At 42.6% G+C, this 21,681-nt stretch overlaps 1 protein-coding gene across 10 annotated transcripts in view; it reads right to left on the bottom strand.

The window, feature by feature from the left end:
• Positions 1-21,681, bottom strand: part of hspg2 (heparan sulfate proteoglycan 2) — a 486,508-nt gene that overhangs the window by 20,265 nt on the left and 444,562 nt on the right. For 8 of the 10 annotated variants that reach the window (XM_059655629.1, XM_059655630.1, XM_059655634.1 and 5 more), the window contains 2 exons: positions 7,580-7,702; positions 2,932-2,982 (listed from right to left, as the gene is read on the bottom strand). In XM_059655629.1, the coding sequence (XP_059511612.1) occupies positions 2,932-2,982; positions 7,580-7,702 (174 nt within the window). The remainder of the gene's footprint in view (positions 1-2,931; positions 2,983-7,579; positions 7,703-21,681) is intronic. The other 2 variants (XM_059655631.1, XM_059655638.1) reach the window with 1 other exon arrangement.

Raw genomic sequence — 21,681 nt, 5'->3', positions numbered from 1 at the left:
TTTGCCTCAACAATCCATGGCCAAAAGCAGGGGAAGGTCAGTCAGCCCCAAAGTGACCATTGAATTATCTTGATTGTTGTAAAAACCCATCTGGCTCACTGATGTCCTTTAGGGAAGAAAATCTGCTGCACTTAAATGATCTGGCCTACTTGTGACTCCAGACCCACGGCAATGTGATTGACCGCTACTGCCTTCTGAAACGTACTAGCAAGCCACTTAGCTCAAGGGTATTTAGGGATGGGCAACAAATCCTGGCCTTGTCAATGACACCCACACCCCATGAAAGAATAAAACAAATGCTGCATATGAATATTTCACTTCTGAAAGAGCTCCTGATTGACCAAGCACAGGCAGAAGTAGTCAAAACCCTGTGAGGGGACATGGACTATGCCCCCAGAATGGATTCTGATACCAAAGTATAAACACATCAGATTATAACATTCACATGTAGAAGTACAAGTAGAAATCATTATAGATAATCAAAATAACACACACAAAATGTTGTTGTGAAATGTTACTGCCAGGGTTTTTTTTTAAATATACATCAGTTGAACTCTTCAATCTAACTGAACATTTGTAATTACTGCCTAGTGTCTTAATCTATATGTAACCATCATTTTATGAACAAGGATTTAAAAGTTAGCTTTTCAGATCTATTCTAGGGTGGGAAAATAATCACATACTAGCCGGGTTTGTAACCTGTTCTCCTAGAAGACAATGAAAAAGGTGCTTTTCAAGGTTAAAAATTGACACAATGACAAACACATCTTTAAGATGTAACACCATCAATCCAGCATTAAGCTAAATTTATGATCAAATTTACAAAAATAATTATGTACAAAAATTATTGCATCGTGTACTGCCCGAATGCTAAATTCTGGTAGCCATTGAGCAGAATTTGCAATCTAGGTACATTGCTGACTACTGGGGTTAATTCTGTAAAAGTGATTGGTATATTCTTTCATATAGTGCTTTGAAGTATTTCTGCACAAGTACAGCCAAAATATATTTATTGTGGCTTTATAAAAAGACTCAACAGTGAGCGGCAAGGGGCAGAGGATGTGATCAGAAAAATGTAATTTAATTTATCCATCCTCATCTGCACCAGATTTCCCTACCGAAGGAGTCAGTCATCTCTTTCTCAACTGAAAGGTTGCTTGATGGTTGAATCATCAGAAGAGATGCTTTATGTTTTCTCATGTAATCATTTTTGTCCTTCTGTCATAACAGTTTATACAGCCCATGGTATTAAATTAACTTGCGCTCATTCCAACAGATAATTCAAAGACACTATATGAAAGTGTTAGTATATGACCATATCTAAATTAAGCTAAATGATGCACTACAGGATTGTATTTGGGTTAAATTAGCATCCTTTAAGCCCAAATCGATGACAAAGTATTAACATCCTCCACCCTGTTATTTCTTTTCTATTTCTATACACACTCCTCCTTCAAGTTACAACCATAACCACTTCTTCACATGTTCAGCAGCAGCTATTGGAGACACATTCAACCCATAAGCTGATTATTTTCAAATACTGTGGTCACCATTTACACAATGCAGCATTGACAGCATTTGCCTTAGCAGTTGCATGTGTAGTTTCCAAGGTTGGGATGGAGTTTTGGGTTTAAAAGGGAGGATCAGTTCTAGGACACAGTTTATATGGGGGGAGGGGGTGGGGCAATGAAGCAACGCTGATCACATTCCAAATCTGACGACTGCAATTCATTCACATTTGTACTACCAGCAGATGAAAGCTCTTAGTCCAATCCATAAGACATTGGAGCATTCAGCTTTCTCAACCCCATTCTCCTGCCTCTCTCCACAATGTTTGATATCCTTACTAATCAAGAACCTATCGCTGTCTTAAATACACTCAACTACTTGGCCTCCATAGCCCTCTGTGACAATGAGTTCCACAGACCCACCACCCTCTCGCTGAAGACATTCCTTCTTGTTTCAGTTCTAGCGGGTCGGCCCTTCATTCTGAGGCTGTCCCCTCAGGTCCTAGTCTCTCCTACAAGTGGAAGTGTGTTCTCCACATCCACTCACTCCAGGCCTCTCAGTATTCTCTAAGTTTCAATCAGCATCCCCCCTATCATTTTCAACTCCATCAAGTACAGACTCAGAATCCGCAACCCCTCCTCTATGACAAGACCTTCATTCCTGGGATCATCTTTGTGAACTTCCTCTGGACCCCTTCCAAGGCCAGCACATTATTTGTGAGATACAGAGCCCAAAACTGTTCACAGTATTACACATAGGGTCTGACTGGAGCCTTATAAAGCCTCGGAGCTGCATGATTACCACCATCTCCACGGATAAAGAAAAGCTGGGACAAACTCAGGTACTCTTAGAGTCCCCTAGAATTAGAGATTAGTCTGTGGGACACTGCTGAGAGCATTCTGAGAGCGAGATATAGGTGGGTAATTTGGGGAGAATGGCTTTTTAAAAATTTGCGTTTAATAAATATAAAAGCATCAGAGGTGGAAACAGACTTTTGGCTTATTGCAAGCGGAACCTATGATGAGTCTTCCAAGAGCACGTCCAGTAGGAAATGGGAATTCCAGATTAAAAAGTCCTTAGAAAATACATAATTCCCTTTAAATCGCTGTTCCATGATATGAAAGGGATCAAAAATTAAATTCATACTAAATCTCAGGCAGTACTATCTACAAATAGCTGGTGATGGAATATCATTTCTGACCGTTCAGAACTGAGCGATAATCGTAGTAGAACAGCTGGAAATCCATCATGTTTCATAAATATACATTCCTTCTTGGGCTTCCCATGGGCTTCAGTGCATCATTTAACAATTAAATGTTACAAATTTGATTATAGGCAACTAGGACTAGGAATCATGCCAAATTAGATACCACCACCGCTTCCTTGTTAGATCAAAGATCAACACAGACTAAATGACATTACCCGCACTACCCTCCATGTGCCATTCTGGTGCTGGGGTAACAGCAGACATACCTGTGTAAGTGTAAATAAAGTCATTAACAAGCCATTGTATCTTGTCCTTCATTACGTTTCCTGGTTTTGAGGGAGAAGAAATGTTAGTGCCCACACCCGGTCCTGCTGGCTCGGCAATGTCCCACTCACTAACAGCTGTGACTTGTGCTAAATTGGGACAGTTGCCCCACAGACTGGCCAAGCAACAACCTGACACAGTCACAAACCAAACTGCAGCCAGCAACCTAGCCTCCACCATCACCACGACCTGTTCAATCAGGAGGACAGATCACCCAGATGTAGCGGCAGAGTGGTACATGTTGAGGAGGAATAGTCCCTGGGAATTCTCAGCTCAGTCCCGATGAAATCGCCTGGCATTGGTTCAAACAGAAACCGCCTACAGCCCTCACTAAGCTGATGACTCGATACTCTCCTAGGTTGAACATTGGAACAAATGCAGAGGGTAGCAAAGCTGCAGAACAAACTCTGGATGGCAACTTCAAAAAGCACATCACCAAGAGTAGTTCAATAACACTATTAGTGACACAGCTGGTCGGATTCTGAAGGACATATCTGTCAGGCAGCGTCGGTGATAGATGGTGAGAAAACCAGTAAGAGGCCTCATTCTTATTAATTTATCAATGATTTACCTGTCCATGACAAATAGGTAGCAGTGACTACCACACAGTATTTGAGACAAAGTCCCATCTCACACTGCAGCCATTATCCATTGTGTTTATGGCACTGCTGAATTGAACAGGTTCAGAAGTTCAGAACATATCTAAATATAAAATGGCAGCCCAGTGATGGTCCAACACATTCCAGAGACACAACTAGGATCAATTCTTTCAAGAGGGGGCACAAATATAATGATCTTGCAAGGAATTGATGGATCATCCAGGATGACAGCCCTTAGCTGCTATACTGCAGTACAACTTCCATTTACAGAGCAAGAGATCTGAAATGATTAGCTATTTTTCCGGGGTCCTGGTCAATCCAGGGGAGGGGGAGAAAGAGGGGGAGGGGAGAGAGAGGGGGGGAGAGAGAGGGGGGGAGAGAGAGGGGGGGAGAGAGAGGGGGGAAGAAGGGGGTGGGGGAAAGAGGGGGTGGGGGAAAGAGGGGGTGGGGGAAAGAGGGGGTGGGGGAAAGAGGGGGTGGGGGAAAGAGGGGGTGGGGGAAAGAGGGGGTGGGGGAAAGAGGGGGAGGGGGAGGGGGAGAGAGAGAGAGGGAGGAGGGGGGAGAGAGAGAGGGGGGAGGGGGGAGAGAGAGAGGGGGGAGGGGGGAGAGAGAGAGGGGGAGGAAGGGAGAACAGAGAGGGGGAGGGGGGAGAAGAGAGAGGGGGAGGGGGGGAGAAGAGAGAGGGGGAGGGGGGGAGAGAGGGGAATGGAGGGGGGGAGAGAGGTGGAGGGGGGGAGAGAGAGGGGAGAACGAGAGCAAGAGAGCAGACACCACAACAAGCACAAGGAGGGGTGTAAACAGTCGAAGAGTGAAATCACAGGAATATCATGAGTTGGTTGTTGTGAGCAGCTACTGTTAGCCACCATGTTTCAACTCCAGTAATTTTGAAACATGCAAATTTCTAAACCAGCTCAGGGGAAGTGAGAATTTATGGTAAAGAAGAGGAAACTGATTTGTAAGGGTGAAAAATTTCTCCTTATCTCCTGTGTTAAAGTAATTAAGATTATAGCAAGTTGGGTAACTTTGAAGTATGAGATACAGCAAGGCAAACCGGCCAAGCAGAACACTTGTCCTGTGGCATTTGGGGAAACATGGACACTTCTCATGATGGCGAACTCCTCAGACACTGCCTTGAAAATTTATATGCATAAACAGGGAGAAAGATAAGGGCCGCAGATACATGGAAATACCATCAAACCCCTCACTATTTGACTTGGAAATGCATCAGTGCACCTGGGTCAAATCCTGGAATTCCTTTCCTCACGGCATTATGGGCACTTGGACTGCAAGCTCAAGAAGGCAGCTCACCACCACCTTCTCAAGCACAACTAGGGGTGGCCAATAAATACTGACCTTATGTCCCAAGAATCACTGAATGGTGCAGGAAAGGCCACTGATCACACCCTAGGTTAGGGACAAGCAGGCAGGAGTCCCCTGACAGCATGCTCACTAAATGGTTTTCTGTTCTTTTCCTGCACCGTGGTAAGTTGCAACCCTACAAGTAACTCACCACCATGACCTTCAAATGACCTTTATTGTTGCTGGAATCCTCCCAGAGACAGAGGTCCAACAGAATTAGCATTATGATTCTTCAAAGTTATTAATTATTACGACAGTGACAAAAGTAAGTGATTACAAGCAAGACCCAAGTCTCAACTGGGCTTTGGGCCCTCAATGAGGCTGTACAGCAGGTGACGGAAGTTCTTGACAATTTATAGGTTATATCTGACTGATTGAAAACAGGCTCATTCTGTTTGAGAGATAATTGCACATCTCCAAGTTTATATTTGGTTGCCAAAAAGAGAGGCAGGCCCGTAGCATTTAGGAATAACAACACATTGGCTTGAGGGCAGCAGTAATCAGCTGAATATTTGCTTATTTTCATGTCTGCAAATGGAATGGGTGCAGCAGGAAACACTTAGAAGGAGCCACCTTTAATTTTGCACTGCTGCATCAGGGCCTTGATTAGAAACTGGACCACCATATCAACAAACCATTAGAGAATTGCTCGTGCAACATTCCGATATACAGCGTGGCCACACTACACAATGAAGAATAACTGTGTTAGATTTTAACTATCAGTTTTTCAATGGCCATTTAAGTCCAATGTATAGCTATAATTCCATAAAGAGGTTCAAAATGTTGAATACCGTTTACAAGAGTGAAACTATGGGAGAATTATATCTGCTAGCTTCTGAACTCAAGAGAATCTTGATTGAAAAGTCATCAACCTTCTGAATGGCCCATTCTCTAACATAATTTCAGCTTTAAGTGGTCTTTAAAAAGCTTTGCTTCCTTCAGCCTTTGTGAACAAAATAGATGAAAGGCACAGTAAATGATGATCAATGGAATACCAGCTGTACACAGTGTGTGAAACGCTGCACATTATTGGGACAATTTGATGAACAACTGCAACTGAGGATCAGGCTTGCTCATCATAAAGGCAGGTTGAACACACTGCTCAAGAATGGGCAGGACTCACGAGTGTTAAATACTGAGGTTCCTGATTCTTAGTCATGGTAGATATAGCTCTCTGTTCAAAGTAGTCATCAGGATAATTCCTCATGTTACCAATAGCGTCTGACACCTCAACATTAAAAGAGACTTACAAAGCTGGGAATATTAAAGTTCATCCTTCAAAGGGATGTGGGCACGGCTGGCTAGACCAGCATTTACTGTCTATCCTCAACTACCCTTGATGAGAGTGTGGAGTGGGGATGTGCCTTTTTGAGCCACTGCACTGGGGTATGTACACTGTTGGTGCTGTTAGGGAGACAGTACCAGGATTTTGGCCTGGCGACAGTGAGGGAACAGTGATATATTTTCAAGTCAGGATGGTGAGTGGTTTGGAGAGGAACTTGCAGGTGGCCGTGTTTCCATTTTTCCGTTACTCCTGTCCTTCTTGATGGCAGAGATTGTTGGTTTGGATAGTTCTGTTGAAAACGATTTGTGCTTATATCCATCTCTGACATACAATACCTTTGCGTTCATGCAACTCCTGTTCGTTCTCCACTCCAATTTGAATCAGGCCTTCACAGATGACTAGGCCACGCACTTTTCTATTCCCTTCTTGAATCGCCTCACCCCTTTTTTATCCTTTAGAAAAACCCTTTAAATCCATCTCTTTCACAGGATTTTTCACTATCATTCCTCAGTGACCCCATTGTTGGCATGGTGTTCATTTTAGTCTCACTATTGGTTTGTGAAGTTTCTGGAGATATTTTTCTATTCGAAGGGGACTGGACAATTTCAGGTTGTGATCCTTGATGATAAATTCATGAGTGGCTATAAGACCGTAAGATACAGGAGCAGAAGTAAGCCATTCAGCCATCGAGTCAACTCACTATTCATGGCTGATCTGATAATCCTCACCTCCACTTTCCTTCCTTTTCCCCATAACCCTCAATTCCCTTATTGGTTAATATCTGTCTATCTCAGCCTTCAATATACATAACAACCCAATCTCAGCAGCCCTCTGTGGTAAAGAATTCCAAAGATTCATGACACCCCGAAAGAAGAAATTCCTTTTCATCTTGGCCTAAGTGGGTTTCCCCTTAATCTGAGATTATGCCCTCTGGTCTTAGACTCTCCCGTAAAGGTAAATAGAGACCTTTCTGCATCTACCCTGTCAGGTCCTCTAAGAATCCAGCAAGTTTTAAGTGAAATAGAAAACCACAGTAGCATTCTCCTTTGCAAACCAGATGGAGCATTCAGAGGTAACTTCTTAACAGTGAAAGCATCTGTACAAAGAAAGTTGCAAATGATTATAGTGAATACATTCACATTTGTCAAAACTATAAAGAGATCTTCTGAGGATAATTAAAAGATTCTGATCGATAAACATCATTTGCTGCACAATACATGGAACATTTTTAAATGACTCTGGAATTTCAAGGAGTTTGATAAGGGCTTGTGAAAATACACAGTTCTCAGTCTGTACCTAGCTCACAGTATGATCCAGTATATCCCATCGGACACCAGCACTGGTTCTTGTCACAAGTTCCACCATTCATGCAAGGGTTTCCCTGCAAACAGATGTCCCAAGAGATTTCACAGTTCTCACCTAGAATCAGAACAAAATCAAAATTAAAGACCAGTTTTCCTTACATATTAATGGGTCACAACAAATGTAAGGAGGTGGGAGCATCATTTTCTTCTGGATGTTAAGGTTTATGAGGAAAGGGCAACAATAGGAAGTGAATAAGATTCAGAGGAAGTAGCAGCAAGACACCACCTGACCCAGACAGTATTGGGGATGGTTGGGAACTTGAGGCTGCAAAGAATAACAAATATGTTTTCTGCCCAATTTGACGCAGGAGTTATTTTGAAATTTTTACAACAGTTTCCCAGCTGCAGCTCATCCGTTAGGGTGGTGCAAATAGATGGGGATAGGGAAGGTAGGTGCCTGGGGAGAGGAGCTGAGCTGAATCCAAAACAACGACAGGAGAGGGAGCTGCTGTCTCATGTGCTTATGGAGAATTTGTCAGCTGGCACAACAGTGAGATACTCCTCTCTGAGTGAGAGGCTCCTGCTCTTAGTGGCCCACAAGAAGTATGAGAAAGGCACTGACCTGACAAATCCAGCCTGGCACACCTTTCTTCAGCTGACAAACTTCTCTCAAAGTTCAGAAAACCTGACTCTCAGGAATTGAAATGTCCAGTTAAACCGGAGATACATAGCCTTCTTAAAGTATTAAAGTCACCAGCCTGCCTGATGGTCTGATGGCTGCCCTGCTCTCCATTGCCATGAAATTGGGGTTTATTCATTTATGTTTATAGCCCCCACAATCTCTTTGTTTGCAGCCAATTTTTCTCAGATCAAACAGACAGAAAAAAACATTCTTATAGGTTTTGGTGAAGGCCTATTCTGAGAAGAAAAATCTGTGCCCTCAGCTCACATTCAGAATTATCTTCTGACCAGATCTCATCAAAAATGCCAACTACTGCTGGCGCTTGCAGTTCAAAAATATACATTGTCCAGTAATATGGCAATATGATCAACAATTCAGGTGTATTTTAGAAAAGCATCCTCATCTAACTGCACAAATGTGATATGTTATTAAGTATGTAATGTGGTTTTAAAATATGTTGTTTACAAGACCAGCTCCTTCAGTTGGTTTGGAAGATAGTATTTCACTGTACAAGGAAACAATGAATCTTAAAACTATGATGTTAATTTCTCATTTACACAGACAAACTACATTTCTGCAAAAATTATTTGGTGGGATGTCACTGCTGAGATTAGCAGTTGCTGCCTGTCCCTAATTGCCCTTGGGAGCAGCTGAGAATCATCCACATTGGTTTAGGCTTGGAGCATCAGAGGCCAGAATAGTAACAGCAGATTCCCTTCCCAAAAACACAGATAGATTCCGAAGACAATCAATGATAATTTCACTGTCGTCGTTTTGGAGACTAGCCTTTAATTTCAGAAAGAAATGAGGATTTTTTTTTCCTGAGGGTTGTGAATCTGTGAAATCCTTTACCTCAGAGGGATGTAGAGGCTGGATCATTCAAGGCTGAGATAAGACAGATTTTTGATCAGTAAGGGAATTAAGGGTTGGGGGAATTGACAGGAAAGTGGAGTTGAGGATTTTCAGATCAGCCATGATCTCATATGGCAGAGCAGACTTGATGGGCTGAATGGCCTACTTCTGCTTCTATGTCTTATTAAATTTATTAATTGAATTAATAATGGCATGTTATCTCATATCTGTGACTTACAGTCAAAGTCATAGAACTGTACAATATGGAAACAGACCCTTCAGTCAAACTTATCCACGCTGACCAGACATCCTAGATCCGTAAAGTCCGATTTGCCAGCATTTGGCCCGTATCCCTCTAAACCCTTCCTGTTCATGTACGGATCCAGGTGCCTTTTAAATGTTGTAATTGTACCAGCCTCTATCACTTCCTCTGGCAGCTCATTCCATACACACACCACTGTCTGCATAAAAAAAGTTACCCCCTTAGGTCACTTTTAAATCTTTCCCTTCTCACCTTAAATCCTATGCTCCCTGGTTTTGGACTTCCTTACCCCAGGGAAAAGACCTTGGCTATTCACCCTATCCATGCCCCTCACTTTTTTATAAACCTCTAAAAGGTCACCCTCAGTCTCCAGAGTTCGAGAGAAAATAGCCCCAGCCTATTCAGCCTCACCCTATTGCTCAAACACTCCAACATTGGCAATAAATCTTTTCTGAGCCCTTTCAAGTTTAACAACATCTTTCAGTTAGCAGGGAGACCAGAATTGCATGCAGTATTCCAAAAGTGGCCTAACCAAAGTTCTATACAGCCACAACATGACCTCCCAACTCCTATACTCAATACCCTGACCAATAAAGGCAAGCGTACCAAATGCCTTCTTCACTATCCTGGATAACTGGGGCTCCAGTTTCAAAGAATTATGAACCTGCACTCTAAGGTCTCTTTGTTCAGCAACACTTCCCAGGACCTTCCCATTAAATGTTTAAGTCCTTGCCTGATTTGCCTTTCCAAAATGCAGCACCTCATGTTCATCTAAATTAAACTCGATCTGCTACTCCTTAGCCCATTGGCCCATCTGATCAAGGTCGCACTGTACTCGGAGGTAACTTTCTTTGCTGTCCGCACACCTCCAATTTAGGGGTCATCAGTAAACTTATTAACCATACCTCCTATGTTTACATCCAAATCATTTATATGAATAACAAAAAGCAGTGGATCCAGCATTGATCCTTGTGACACACCATTGGTCACAGGCCTACAGTCTGAAAAGCGACCCTCCACCACCTTCTGTCTTCTGCATTCCAACCAGTTCTGTATCCAGATAGCTAGTTTTCTCTTTATTCCTTGTGATATAACCCGTCTACCATGAGGAACCTTGTTGAAATACCTAGTTAAATCCATATAGATCACATTCACCACTCTGCTCTTATCAATCCTCTGTGTTTCTTCAAAAAACTCAATCAAGTTAATGAGACATGATTTCCCAAGCACAAAGCCATGTTGGCTATCCCTAATCAGTCCCTGCCTTTCCACATAAATATAAATCCTGTGTCTGAGGATTCCCTCCAACAACTTGCCTATCACCGATGTCAGGCTCACTGGTCTATAGTTCCCTGGCGTTTCCTTACCAACTTTCTAAATGGTGGCACAATGTTAGCCAATCTCCAGCCTTCCGGCACCTCACCTGTGTTTATTGATGATAAAAATATCTCAACAAAGGGCCCAGCAATCACGTCCCTGGTATCCCACAGAGTTCGAGCGCATACCCAGTCATGTCCTGGTAATATCCACCTCTGTGTTTTAAGACATCCAGCAACACCTCCTCTGTCACTACTTATTTCTGAGTTCTCTAGCTTCCGTATCCTTCTTCACAGTAAACACAGATAGGTGCCCTTTCTGATCTTTATGGAGCCCAATTCTACCCTTTGTTACTCTTTTGTGCTTCATTTATTTGTAGACTCCCATTGGATTCTCCTTAACAATATTTGTCAAAGTTATCTCATGTCCCTTTTTAACCCTCCCTGAATTCACTCTTAAGTATATCTCTACTACCTTTACGTTCTTCTAGGGATTCACTCAATCCCTCCTGTCTGTACCTGACATATGTTTCCTTCCTTTTCTTGACCAAAACCTCAATTTCTCTTGTCATCCAGCATTGCCCTTCACCCTAACAGGAACATACATTTTCTGAACTCTCATTATCTCATTGTTGAAGGCTTCCCATTTTCCAGCAGTCCCTTTACCTACGAATATCCGCACACCACCGCTCCCCCTGCCCCCAACCCCAATCAACTTTAAAAAGTTGTTGCCTAATACTGTCAAAACTGGCCTTCCTTCAATTTAGAACTTTAACTTTGAGATCTGGTCTATCTTTTTCCATCACTATTTTAAAACTAATAGAATTATGGTCAGCGACCCCAAAATACTCCCCTATTGAGACCTCAGTCAACTGTACTGCCTCATTTCTCAAGAGTCATACAGGTTTTACACCATGACAGAATCCCAGGAATCTCCTCCCTAAGTACAGCTGTAATGTTATCCCTAATTAAAAATGCCACTCCCCTTCCTCTCCGGCACCTCTTTCTATCCTTCCTACAGCATCTATACCCTGGAATAGTAAGCTGCCAATCTTGTTCATTCCTGAGTCATGTCTCCGCAATCACTATGATATCCCGGTCCCATATTTCCAACCATGCCCTGAGTTCATCTGCCTTTCCTGTTAGGCCTCTTGCCTTGAAATAAATGCAGTTTAATTTATCAGTCCTACCTCATTCTCTGCTTTGTTCCTGCCTGCCCTGACTGTTTTGCATTGCTCCTTTTCCCAACTAGACCATTCTCAGGCTGGTCTGTTTTAGAACATAGAACATAGAACAGTACAGCACAGAACAGGCCCTTCAGCCCACAATGTTGTGCCGACCATTGATCCTCATGTATGCACCCTCAAATTTCTGTGACCATATACATGTCCAGCAGTCTCTTAAATGACCCCAATGGCCTTGCTTTCACAACTGCTGCTGGCAACGCATTCCATGCTCTCACAACTCTCTGCGTAAAGAACCTGCCTCTGACATCCCCTCTATACTTTCCACCAACCAGCTTAAAACTATGACCCCTCGTGCTAGCCATTTCTGCCCTGGGAAATAGTCTCTGGCTATCAACTCTATCTATGCCTCTCATTATCTTGTATACCTCAATTAGGTCCCCTCTCCTCCTCCTTTTCTCCAATGAAAAGAGACCGAGCTCAGTCAACCTCTCTTCATAAGATAAGCCCTCCAGTCCAGGCAGCATCCTGGTAAACCTCCTCTGAACCCTCTCCAAAGCATCCACATCTTTACTATAATAGGGCGACCAGAACTGGACGCAGTATTCCAAGTGCCGTCTAACCAAAGTTTTATAGAGCTGCAACAAGATCTCACGACTCTTAAACTCAATCCCCCTGTTAATGAAAGCTAAAACACCATATGCTTTCTTAACAACCCTGTCCACTTGGGTGGCCATTTTAAGGGATCTATGTATCTGCACACCAAGATCCCTCTGTTCCTCCACGCTGCCAAGAATCCTATCCTTAATCCTGTACTCAGCTTTCAAATTCGACCTTCCAAAATGCATCACCTCGCATTTATCCAGGTTGAACTCCATCTGCCACCTCTCAGCCCATCTCTGCATCCTGTCAATGTCCCGCTGCAGCCTACAACAGCCCTCTACACTGTCAACGACACCTCCGACCTTTGTGTCGTCTGCAAACTTGCTGACCCATCCTTCAATTCCCTCGTCCAAGTCATTAATAAAAATTACAAACAGTAGAGGCCCAAGGACAGAGCCCTGTGGAACTCCACTCACCACTGACTTCCAGGCAGAATATTTTCCTTCTACTACCACTCGCTGTCTTCTGTTGGCCAGCCAATTCTGTATCCAAGCAGCTAAGTTCCCCTGTATCCCATTCCTCCTGACCTTCTGAATGAGCCTACCATGGGGAACCTTATCAAATGCCTTACTGAAGTCCATATACACCACATCCACAGCTCGACCCTCATCAACTTTTCTAGTCACATCCTCAAAAAAACTCGATAAGGTTTGTAAGGCATGACCTACCCCTCACAAAGCCACTGCTTCCTCATGCACCACTCACCTGCTGCTACTAGTTTAAATCTTTGCAGTTCTAGCAAATCTCCCCACCAGTATATTAGTCCCTTGCCAATTCAGGTGCAATCCATCCTTCCCATACGGGTCATTTCTACCCCAGAAGAGATCCCAACGATCCAAAAATGTGAATCCTTCTCCCCTGTACCAGGTCATCAGCCACACAATCATTTGTTCTATCCTTCTATTCCTACCGCCACCAGCTCGTGGCACTGGAAGTAATCCAGATATTACTACCCTAAATGACCTACTTGTTAAATTCCTGCCTAACTTCCTATATTCTGTCCTCAGAACCTTGTCCTTTTCTCTTTTTGCTTTGTTCATTCCAATGTGTACAACGGCCTCCTGCTGAATTCTCTCCACTTTGAGATTATTCTGCACCCTCTCTGAGATATCCTTGATCCTGGCACCAGGGAGGCAACACACCATTCTGATGTTTCTTGTCAGCTGCAGAAATGCCTGTCTGTGCCTCTAACTAGACAGCTCCCATCATAATTAATCACTTGGAACCTGAGGCACCCCTCATTACATCAGAGCCTGTCTCAGAATCAGAAACCTGGCTGTCTGCGCTACATTCCCCTGAATCTGCATCATCCCCTACATTTTCCAAAACAGCGTACTTGTTTGAGATGGGCATAGCCATAGGAGTCTCCTGCACCGTCTGCCTATCTCTCCTACCTTTCCTGGAGGTAACCCATCTACTTGATTGTATCTGAGGTTTTTCTCCCCTTCCTGAAACTACCATCCATCACACCCCCAGCTCCTGTAAATTCCTCATTGTCTCCAATTGCCACTCCAACCAATCCATGTGATTCAAAAGGATTCACAAACAACCACACTTCCTGCAGACGTAATCATTAGTAACATGGAAACTCTCCCTAAATTCCCACATCTGTCAAGAAGAGCACATTGCTTTACTAAAGGTCATCTTTGCACCTTGCCAATCCATAGACCCACAAAATAGCTTAGTCTTACTGCTCTAAAAATACTGCTTCAGGCTAACTTAGCACCTATGTTTTATATTTTTAAAGTTTAAACCTAGAGACAAATCTCAATAAAATAACACATATAAAAAAAATACAAAAAAGAAAGTACTTACTAATATAGATTTACAAAAAAAGACAACAGTAAGGTTACACTTCAAAAACTAGCCACTTAGCTGCTCCCCTGCTGCGAGTCCCCACACAGGTACCTCCAAGGTGTGAATTTCACTGTTTGTTTATTTTTCTGAGATGAACTCTAATGTCGAGAGATACTTGAAAAAGAGATAGCAGAGGTGTTCGCACAATTGTGCAGTTTATTGTGCGTGATTTGTGTGTGAGTGCGACTTTGGTGTAGGACCTGTCCTGAGCAGATTTCAGCAGAACCAGATTGGAGAAGTGTGAGGATAGCAGTTTAAGTCTTGTGATGTTGCATTTGAAAAACATAGTTGGAATTAAACTTATGTCCTCAGCGTCTGAACTGAGTTTGTTAAAAGGGCTATCTTTGGTTTTGTTTCAATTGTATTTTTGTGAATGGCTTTATTAATTTGAGTTCTGTCCCATTCAGCACCAATGAATGGAATTGAATAGAGAGCTCAATATCAACTTTGAATTAATAGCTTTACTGGCATTTCCTAGTCCATAACCTGATAGAAACAATGGACAGCTCCAATTTATAAATTCACATTTTATGTAAGAAAACAAATTATTACATCAGTAACCAGTTTTCTTCAGATCTGTTACAGAGCCATACAGCATGGAAATGGACCCTTTAGTCCAACCAACTCATGCTGACCATGTTCCCAAACTAAACTAGTCCCATCTGCCCGTGTTTAGCCCATATCCCTCCAAACCCTTCATATTTGTGTATCTGTCCAAATGGTTTTTAAATGTCATAACTGTATCCATACCCACCACTTCCACTAGTAGTTCATTCTACACACTAATCAATGGAAAAAGTTGCACGACGCCCATGTTCTTTTTAAGTCTTTCTCTGCTCAGTTTAAAAATATGCTCCCTAATTATCTATCTTAGGCAAACACCTTTGCTATTCACCTTATCTATGCTCATGATTTTATAAACCTCTATAAAGTCACCCCTCAGCCTTCAGTGGAAAATGTCCCAGCCTATCCAGTCTCTCCCTATAACTCAAACTCCCCATTCCCAGCAACCTCCTGATAAATCTTTTCTGAATCCACCCCAGTTTCATAATTTCCTTCAAAAACAGGGCAAGCAGAACTGGATGCAGTTCTCCAGAAGACGCCTCACCAATGTCCTGTGCCTCAACATGACATCCCAACTCCTCTACTCAAAAGTCTGAGCAATGAAGGCAAGTGTGCTAAATGCCTTAAATACCCTGTCTACCTGTGATACAAATTTCAAAGAATTAGATATCTGAACTCCCAGGTCTCTCTCCAAATACTACCCAGGGCCGTATCTTTCATTGTAAATGTCCTGCCCTTTGTTTGTTTTACCAAAATTTTATCCAAATTAAACTCCATCTGCCATTCCTCAGCCCACTGACCTAATTGATTAAGGTCTTTGTAATCTTAGATACCTTCAATGTCTCCAATCCGCACACTTAGTAACCATGCCTCCTATATTCTAATCCAAATTATTTATATGAATGGCAAAGTGACGTAGACCCAATACATGTGCGTATATATATTCTACATACCCATTATCTGTTTTGCATAACCATTTATTCGTTTGGAAAGGTTGTGCAAGTTTGCTTTAATGATTAAGTGATAAATGAAATGTCCAGCTAAGACACTCAATAATTTTACATTAAGCTAGTTAAAAAATACTGTTGAAATGTCTTGTTTGTAGTGTTGGAATGAAATTAAATGCAAAAAGGATTTTTGGTTTAAAGTGTCTGTCCACTTTAGAATCTGGAGGTACTATTTTTCAGCTGTTTCCCATTTTTATAGGTCAATACTTGAGTTGGTTGGCAACAGGTCAGCTTGTTATTGGACAATGGGAGTCATGTTATGAGTATACAACTCTAACACTGTAATTGTTTGCAAGCCAATACATTGCATTTTACTCATACCTAAAAGGTTCATTCAACCAGGCAACAATACTCAATATCAACAGCCTACATCATAGGCAGGAACACCTTCCAAAGCCCCAGCATGACTCTGCTTCAGACTTGTCTTTTAGCAGGGATAAAGTCTCATTTAGAACAATGTACCAGAGTGAGCTGAATTTTACCATTTCTGACATTAGCCTTCCTCTTGGTTTTCTGAAATGGCTCACAAAGTAAGTTATTTGTGTGAAAATTGTGGATTTTCTTAGGCCTGGAATGAACAGAAGCTAAGCCGAGACTCCCCAGCTAATTTCACACAGGGGTCTTACAATTACAGAGAGTTCCAAGAGCCGTTAGAAATTGTCTAACTAGGCTATCTCCTGCCACTCCCCTGTTCTATGTCCTTGTCTCCTTCTCAGTTATGTATTTTAGTTTCCCCAATTTTCAACGCTCCTTGCCTCAACTTCTTGTGATAGCCAGTTCCACATTCTAACCGCTCAATGAGTAATGAGGTTTCTCCTGAATACCTTTGGATTTATTGCTGACTTTTTAAAAATTACACCACCTTGGAGAGAATTTGTTAATACTGGGGAATCAGCACAGGCTTTGCTCTCTCTACACATGTGGGAACATAATCCCCATATCTACTTTCCATGATCTCCATTTGGTCACCTCCTCAGCTTAACATGACCTGAAGTAGGTCGTTTAGCCTTTCCTGTTTAATATATCCTCTCAATTCTAATATCCTGTTTGTGAATTTTTTTTCGCTTTCTCAACTGCCAATTCATCTTTTTCTAATGGTGAGTAGACCAGAACAATGCACAATAAAAAGGGAAAAAAAACTGTGGATGCTGTAAATCAGAAACAGAAAACAAAGTTGCTGGATAGCTCAGCAGGTCTGGTAGCATCTGTGTAGGCAGAAACAGATTTAATGTTTTGGTTTGAGTGACTCTTTCTCAGGACGGTTCTGAGGAAGGGTCACTCGACCCAAAATGTTACCTCTGGTTTCTCTCCACAGATGCTGCCAGACCTGTTGAACTTTTCTAGCAATTTTTGTTTTTGTTTCTGAGAATAATACAGTTATCCAAGTGTGGTCTAAGCAAGGCTCCACACAAGTTTAGCAATAAATTATCTGCTTTTCAATTCTATCCCTGTAGAATTGAACTCCATGGTTTGTTCTGCCTTTTCTAAAAACACCTTCACTAGCTTGTTACCTTCGGTGGTGTGCCTATCTGTATCACTAGATTCCTTTGCTCCTGTGCCCTATTTATTTTCATTATGCAAAGAGTGTGCAAACTTCCTTATTCTTTTCCTTAAAGTGTTACTCACGTCTTCCTAGCTTCTATTCCTCATCACTAAAGACACTGCCCCAATGTGATACCATCTAAACATTTTAAAATCAGGATCATTGATGCTAATTGTGATCAAAAGTGATTAGATCAGATTACCGACAGTGTGGAAACAGGCCATTCGGCCCAACAAGTCCATACTGCCCCTTGAAGCATCCCACCCAGACCCATCCCCCTATAACCCACACACCCCTGAACGCTACAGGTAATTTAGCATGGCCGATCTACCTAGCCTGCACATCTTTGGACTGTGGGAGGAAACCGGAGCACCCGGAGAAAACCCACACAGACACAGGGAGAATGTGCAAACTCCACACAGACAGTTGCCCGAGGGTGGAATCAAACCCGGGTCCCTAGAGCTGTGAGGGTGCAGTGCTAACCACTGAGCCACCGTGCTGACAACATGCAGTGATCTGAACTGAACACTGTGAAACATCACTTCCCACCTTTTTCCCAGTCAAGAGTTCTTCTTAGCCTTGACTATTTCTTTTCTGTTTTGAGGCCAGCTTGCTAGCCAGGCAGTGGGGAAACACGGTGGCATCGCAGTCATGGTTGCATGGGAGAGACATGGTTGCAGGGAGCTCAGGACTGGCAGTTAAACATCCAAGGATTCACAACATATTGAAAAGACAGGGAGGTGGGCAAAGGGGGTGGGGTTGCCTTGTTAGTTAAGAATGAAATTAAATCTACGGCACTGAATGACATAGGGTCAGAGGACGTGGAGTCGAGGAACCACAAAGGCAAAAAAACTATAATGGGAGTTACATACAGACCTCCTAACAGTGATCAGGACCAGGGGCGCAAGATGCACCGGGAAATAGATAGGGCATATCAGAAAGGCAAGGTCACGGTGATCTTTGGGGAAAGTCAATATGCAGTTGGACTGGGTGAATAATGTTGCCGGTGGATCCAAAGAAAGGGAATTCATGGAATGTTTGCAGGATGGCTTTCTGGAACAGCTTGTGATGGAGTCCACAAGGGAGCAGGCTATTCTGGACTTAGTGCTATGTAATGAGCCAAATTTCATAAAAGACCTTAAAGTAAGGGAACACTTAGGAGGCAGCGATCATAATATGGTAGAGTTCAGTCTGCAGTTTGAAAGAGAGAACGCAAAATCGGATGTAATGGTGTTACAGTTAAATAAAGGTAATTACAGGGGCATGAGAGAGGAATTGACGAAAATCGACTGGAAGCAGAGCCTAGCGGGGAAGGCAGTAGACCAGCAATGGCAGGAGTTTCTGGGTGTAATTGAGGACACAGTACAGAGGATCATCCCAAAGAAAAGAAAGATTATCTGGGGTGGGATTAGACAGCCATGGCTGACAAAGGAAGTCAGGAAATATATCAAAGAAAAAGAAACAGTCTATAAAGTGGCCAAGAGCACTGGGAAATCAGAAGATTGGGAAGGCTACAAAAACAAACAGAGGATAATAAAGAGAGCAATAAGGAAGGAGAGGATCGAATATGAAGGTAGGCTAGCTAGTAATCTTAGAAATGATAGTAAAAGTTTCTTTCAACACATAAGAAACAAACGAGAGGCAAAAGTAGATATTGGGCCGCTCCAATTTGATGCTGGAAGGCGAGTGATGGGAGATAACGAAATAGCTGAAGAACTTAATAAGTACTTTGCATCAGTCTTCACAGTGGAAGACATGAGTAGTATGCCAACAATTAGGGAGAGTCAGGGGGCAGAGTGGAGTATGGTAGGCATTACAAAAGAGAGAGTGCTAGAAAAGCTAAAAGGTCTAAAAATTGATAAATCTCCTGGCCCTGATGGGCTACATCCTAGAGTTGTGAGGAAGGTGGCTGAGGAAATAGCAGAGGCTGTGGTTGTGATCTTTCAAAAGTCACTGGAGTCAGGGAAAGCCCCAGATGATTGGAAAATTGCTGTTGTAACCCCCTTGCTTAAGAAAGGATCAAGGCAAAAGATGGAAAATTATAGGCCAATTAGCCTAACCTCAGTAGTTGGTAAAATTCTTGAATCCATTATCAAGGATGAGATTTCTAAATTGCTGGAAGTGCAGGGTCAGATTAGAACAAATCAGCATGGATTTAGTAAGGGGAGATTGTGCCTGACAAGCCTGTTAGAATTCTTTGAAGAGGTAACAAGTATGTTAGACCAGGGAAACCCAGTAGATGTTATCTATCTAGACTTCCAAAAGGCCTTTGATTCGGTGCCTCACGGGAGGCTGCTGAGCAAGGTGAGGGCCCATGGTGTTCGAGGTGAGCTACTGGCTTGGATTGAGGATTGGCTGTCTGACAGAAGGCAGACAGTTGGGATAAAAGGCTCTTTTTCAGAATGGCAACTGGTGATGAGTGGTGTCCCGCAGGGTTCAGTGTTGGGGCCGCAGCTGTTCACCTTGTATATTAATGATCTGGATGAAGGGACTGGGGGCATTCTGGCAATGTTTGCGGATGATATGAAGATAGGTGGACAGGCAGGTAGTACTGAGGAGGTGGGGAAGCTGCAGAAAGATTTAGACAGTATAGGAGAGTGGTCCAGGAAATGGCTGATGAAATTCAATGTGAGCAAATGTGAGGTTTTTCACTTTGGAAAAAAGAATACAGGCATGGACTATTTTCTAAATGGTGAGAAAATTCGTAAAGCAGAAGTACAAAGGCATCTGGGAGTATTGGTCCAGGATTCTCTAAAGGTTAACTTGCAGGTAGAGTTCGTGATTAAGAAAGCGAATGTAATGTTGTCGTTTATCTCAACAGGGTTGGAATATAAAAGCAGTGATGTGCTTCTGAGACTTTATAAAGCTCTAGTTAGGCCCCATTTAGAAAACTGCGTCCAATTTTGGGCCCGACACCTCAGGAAGGACACACTAGCCCTGGAGCATGTCCAGCGGAGATTCACATGGATGATCCTTGGAATGGTAGGTTTAACGTATGATGAATGGCTGAGGATCCTGGGATTGTACTCATTAGAGTTTAGAAGGTTGAGGGGAGATCTAATAGAAACTTACAAGAAAATGTATGGCTTAGAAGAGGTGGACTCTAAGAAGTTGTTTCCGTTAGGCGGGGAGACATAACCAGTGGGCACAGCCTTAAAATTAGAGGGGGTAAATTTAAAACTGAAATGAGATGACATTTCTTCAGCCAGAGAGTGGTGGGCTTGTGGAATTCATTGCCATGGAGAGCAGTGGAGGCCAGGACATTAGATGCCTTCAAGGCAGAGATCGACAAATTCTTGATCTCAGAAGGAATCAAGGGCTGCGGGGAGAGTGCAGGGAAGTGGAGTTGAAATGCCCATCAGCCATGATTTAACTGGCGGAGTGGACTTGATGGGCCGAATGGCCTTACTTCCACTCCTATGTCTTATGGTCTTATGTCACTTGATTATATAATCTCAAGAATCAGTCTAATGTTCTGGGGACTCTGGTACAAACCCCACCACAGCAGCTGGTGGAATTTAAATTCAATGAATGAAAAATCAGAGTTGGAAGTTAGTTCAAATAATGAGGACCACAAGATATACCATCAAGGATGAGGCGCCATTTAGCCTCTCAAGCATTACCTGTCATTTAATAAGATCTGCAAACATCAAATCAACTTTGTGCCTACCTACAGTAATCTTTTACCCACTTGCTCAACAAGAATCCATCTCTGCCTTAAAAATAGTCACAGACTCTGCTTCCAGTGCCATTTCAGGAACAAAGTTCTAAAGACTCAAGACTCTGTGATAAAAGGGAAGTTCACTTCATCTCTTAATATTAACCTTAATATTAGACAGTGATTTCTAGTTCTAAGTTGTTCATTTCTTGACTAGGAAGGGGATGGAGGGACATGGATCGAAAAATGGCAGGCTTGTTTGTAGATTAATTAGGGCACGATGGTTGGCACAGGCTTGAAGGGCCGAAGGGCCTGTTCCTGCACTGTACTTTTTCATTGTTCAATTGTTCTCCCATAAGAGGAAATATTTATACATTTATATCCAAATTTATCCTGAAACTGTAACTGATAGTTGTAAAACCTATCCCGCTCACAAATGTCCTTTCAGGAAAGAAATCTGCCATCTTTACCAAATCTGGGTACATGTGACTCCAGACTCTTAGCAA

This window comes from Stegostoma tigrinum, chromosome 28 (genome assembly GCF_030684315.1).
Source record: "Stegostoma tigrinum isolate sSteTig4 chromosome 28, sSteTig4.hap1, whole genome shotgun sequence".
NCBI classification, from domain to species: domain Eukaryota; kingdom Metazoa; phylum Chordata; class Chondrichthyes; order Orectolobiformes; family Stegostomatidae; genus Stegostoma; species Stegostoma tigrinum.
This window is presented reverse-complemented; position numbering and strand designations above follow the sequence as displayed.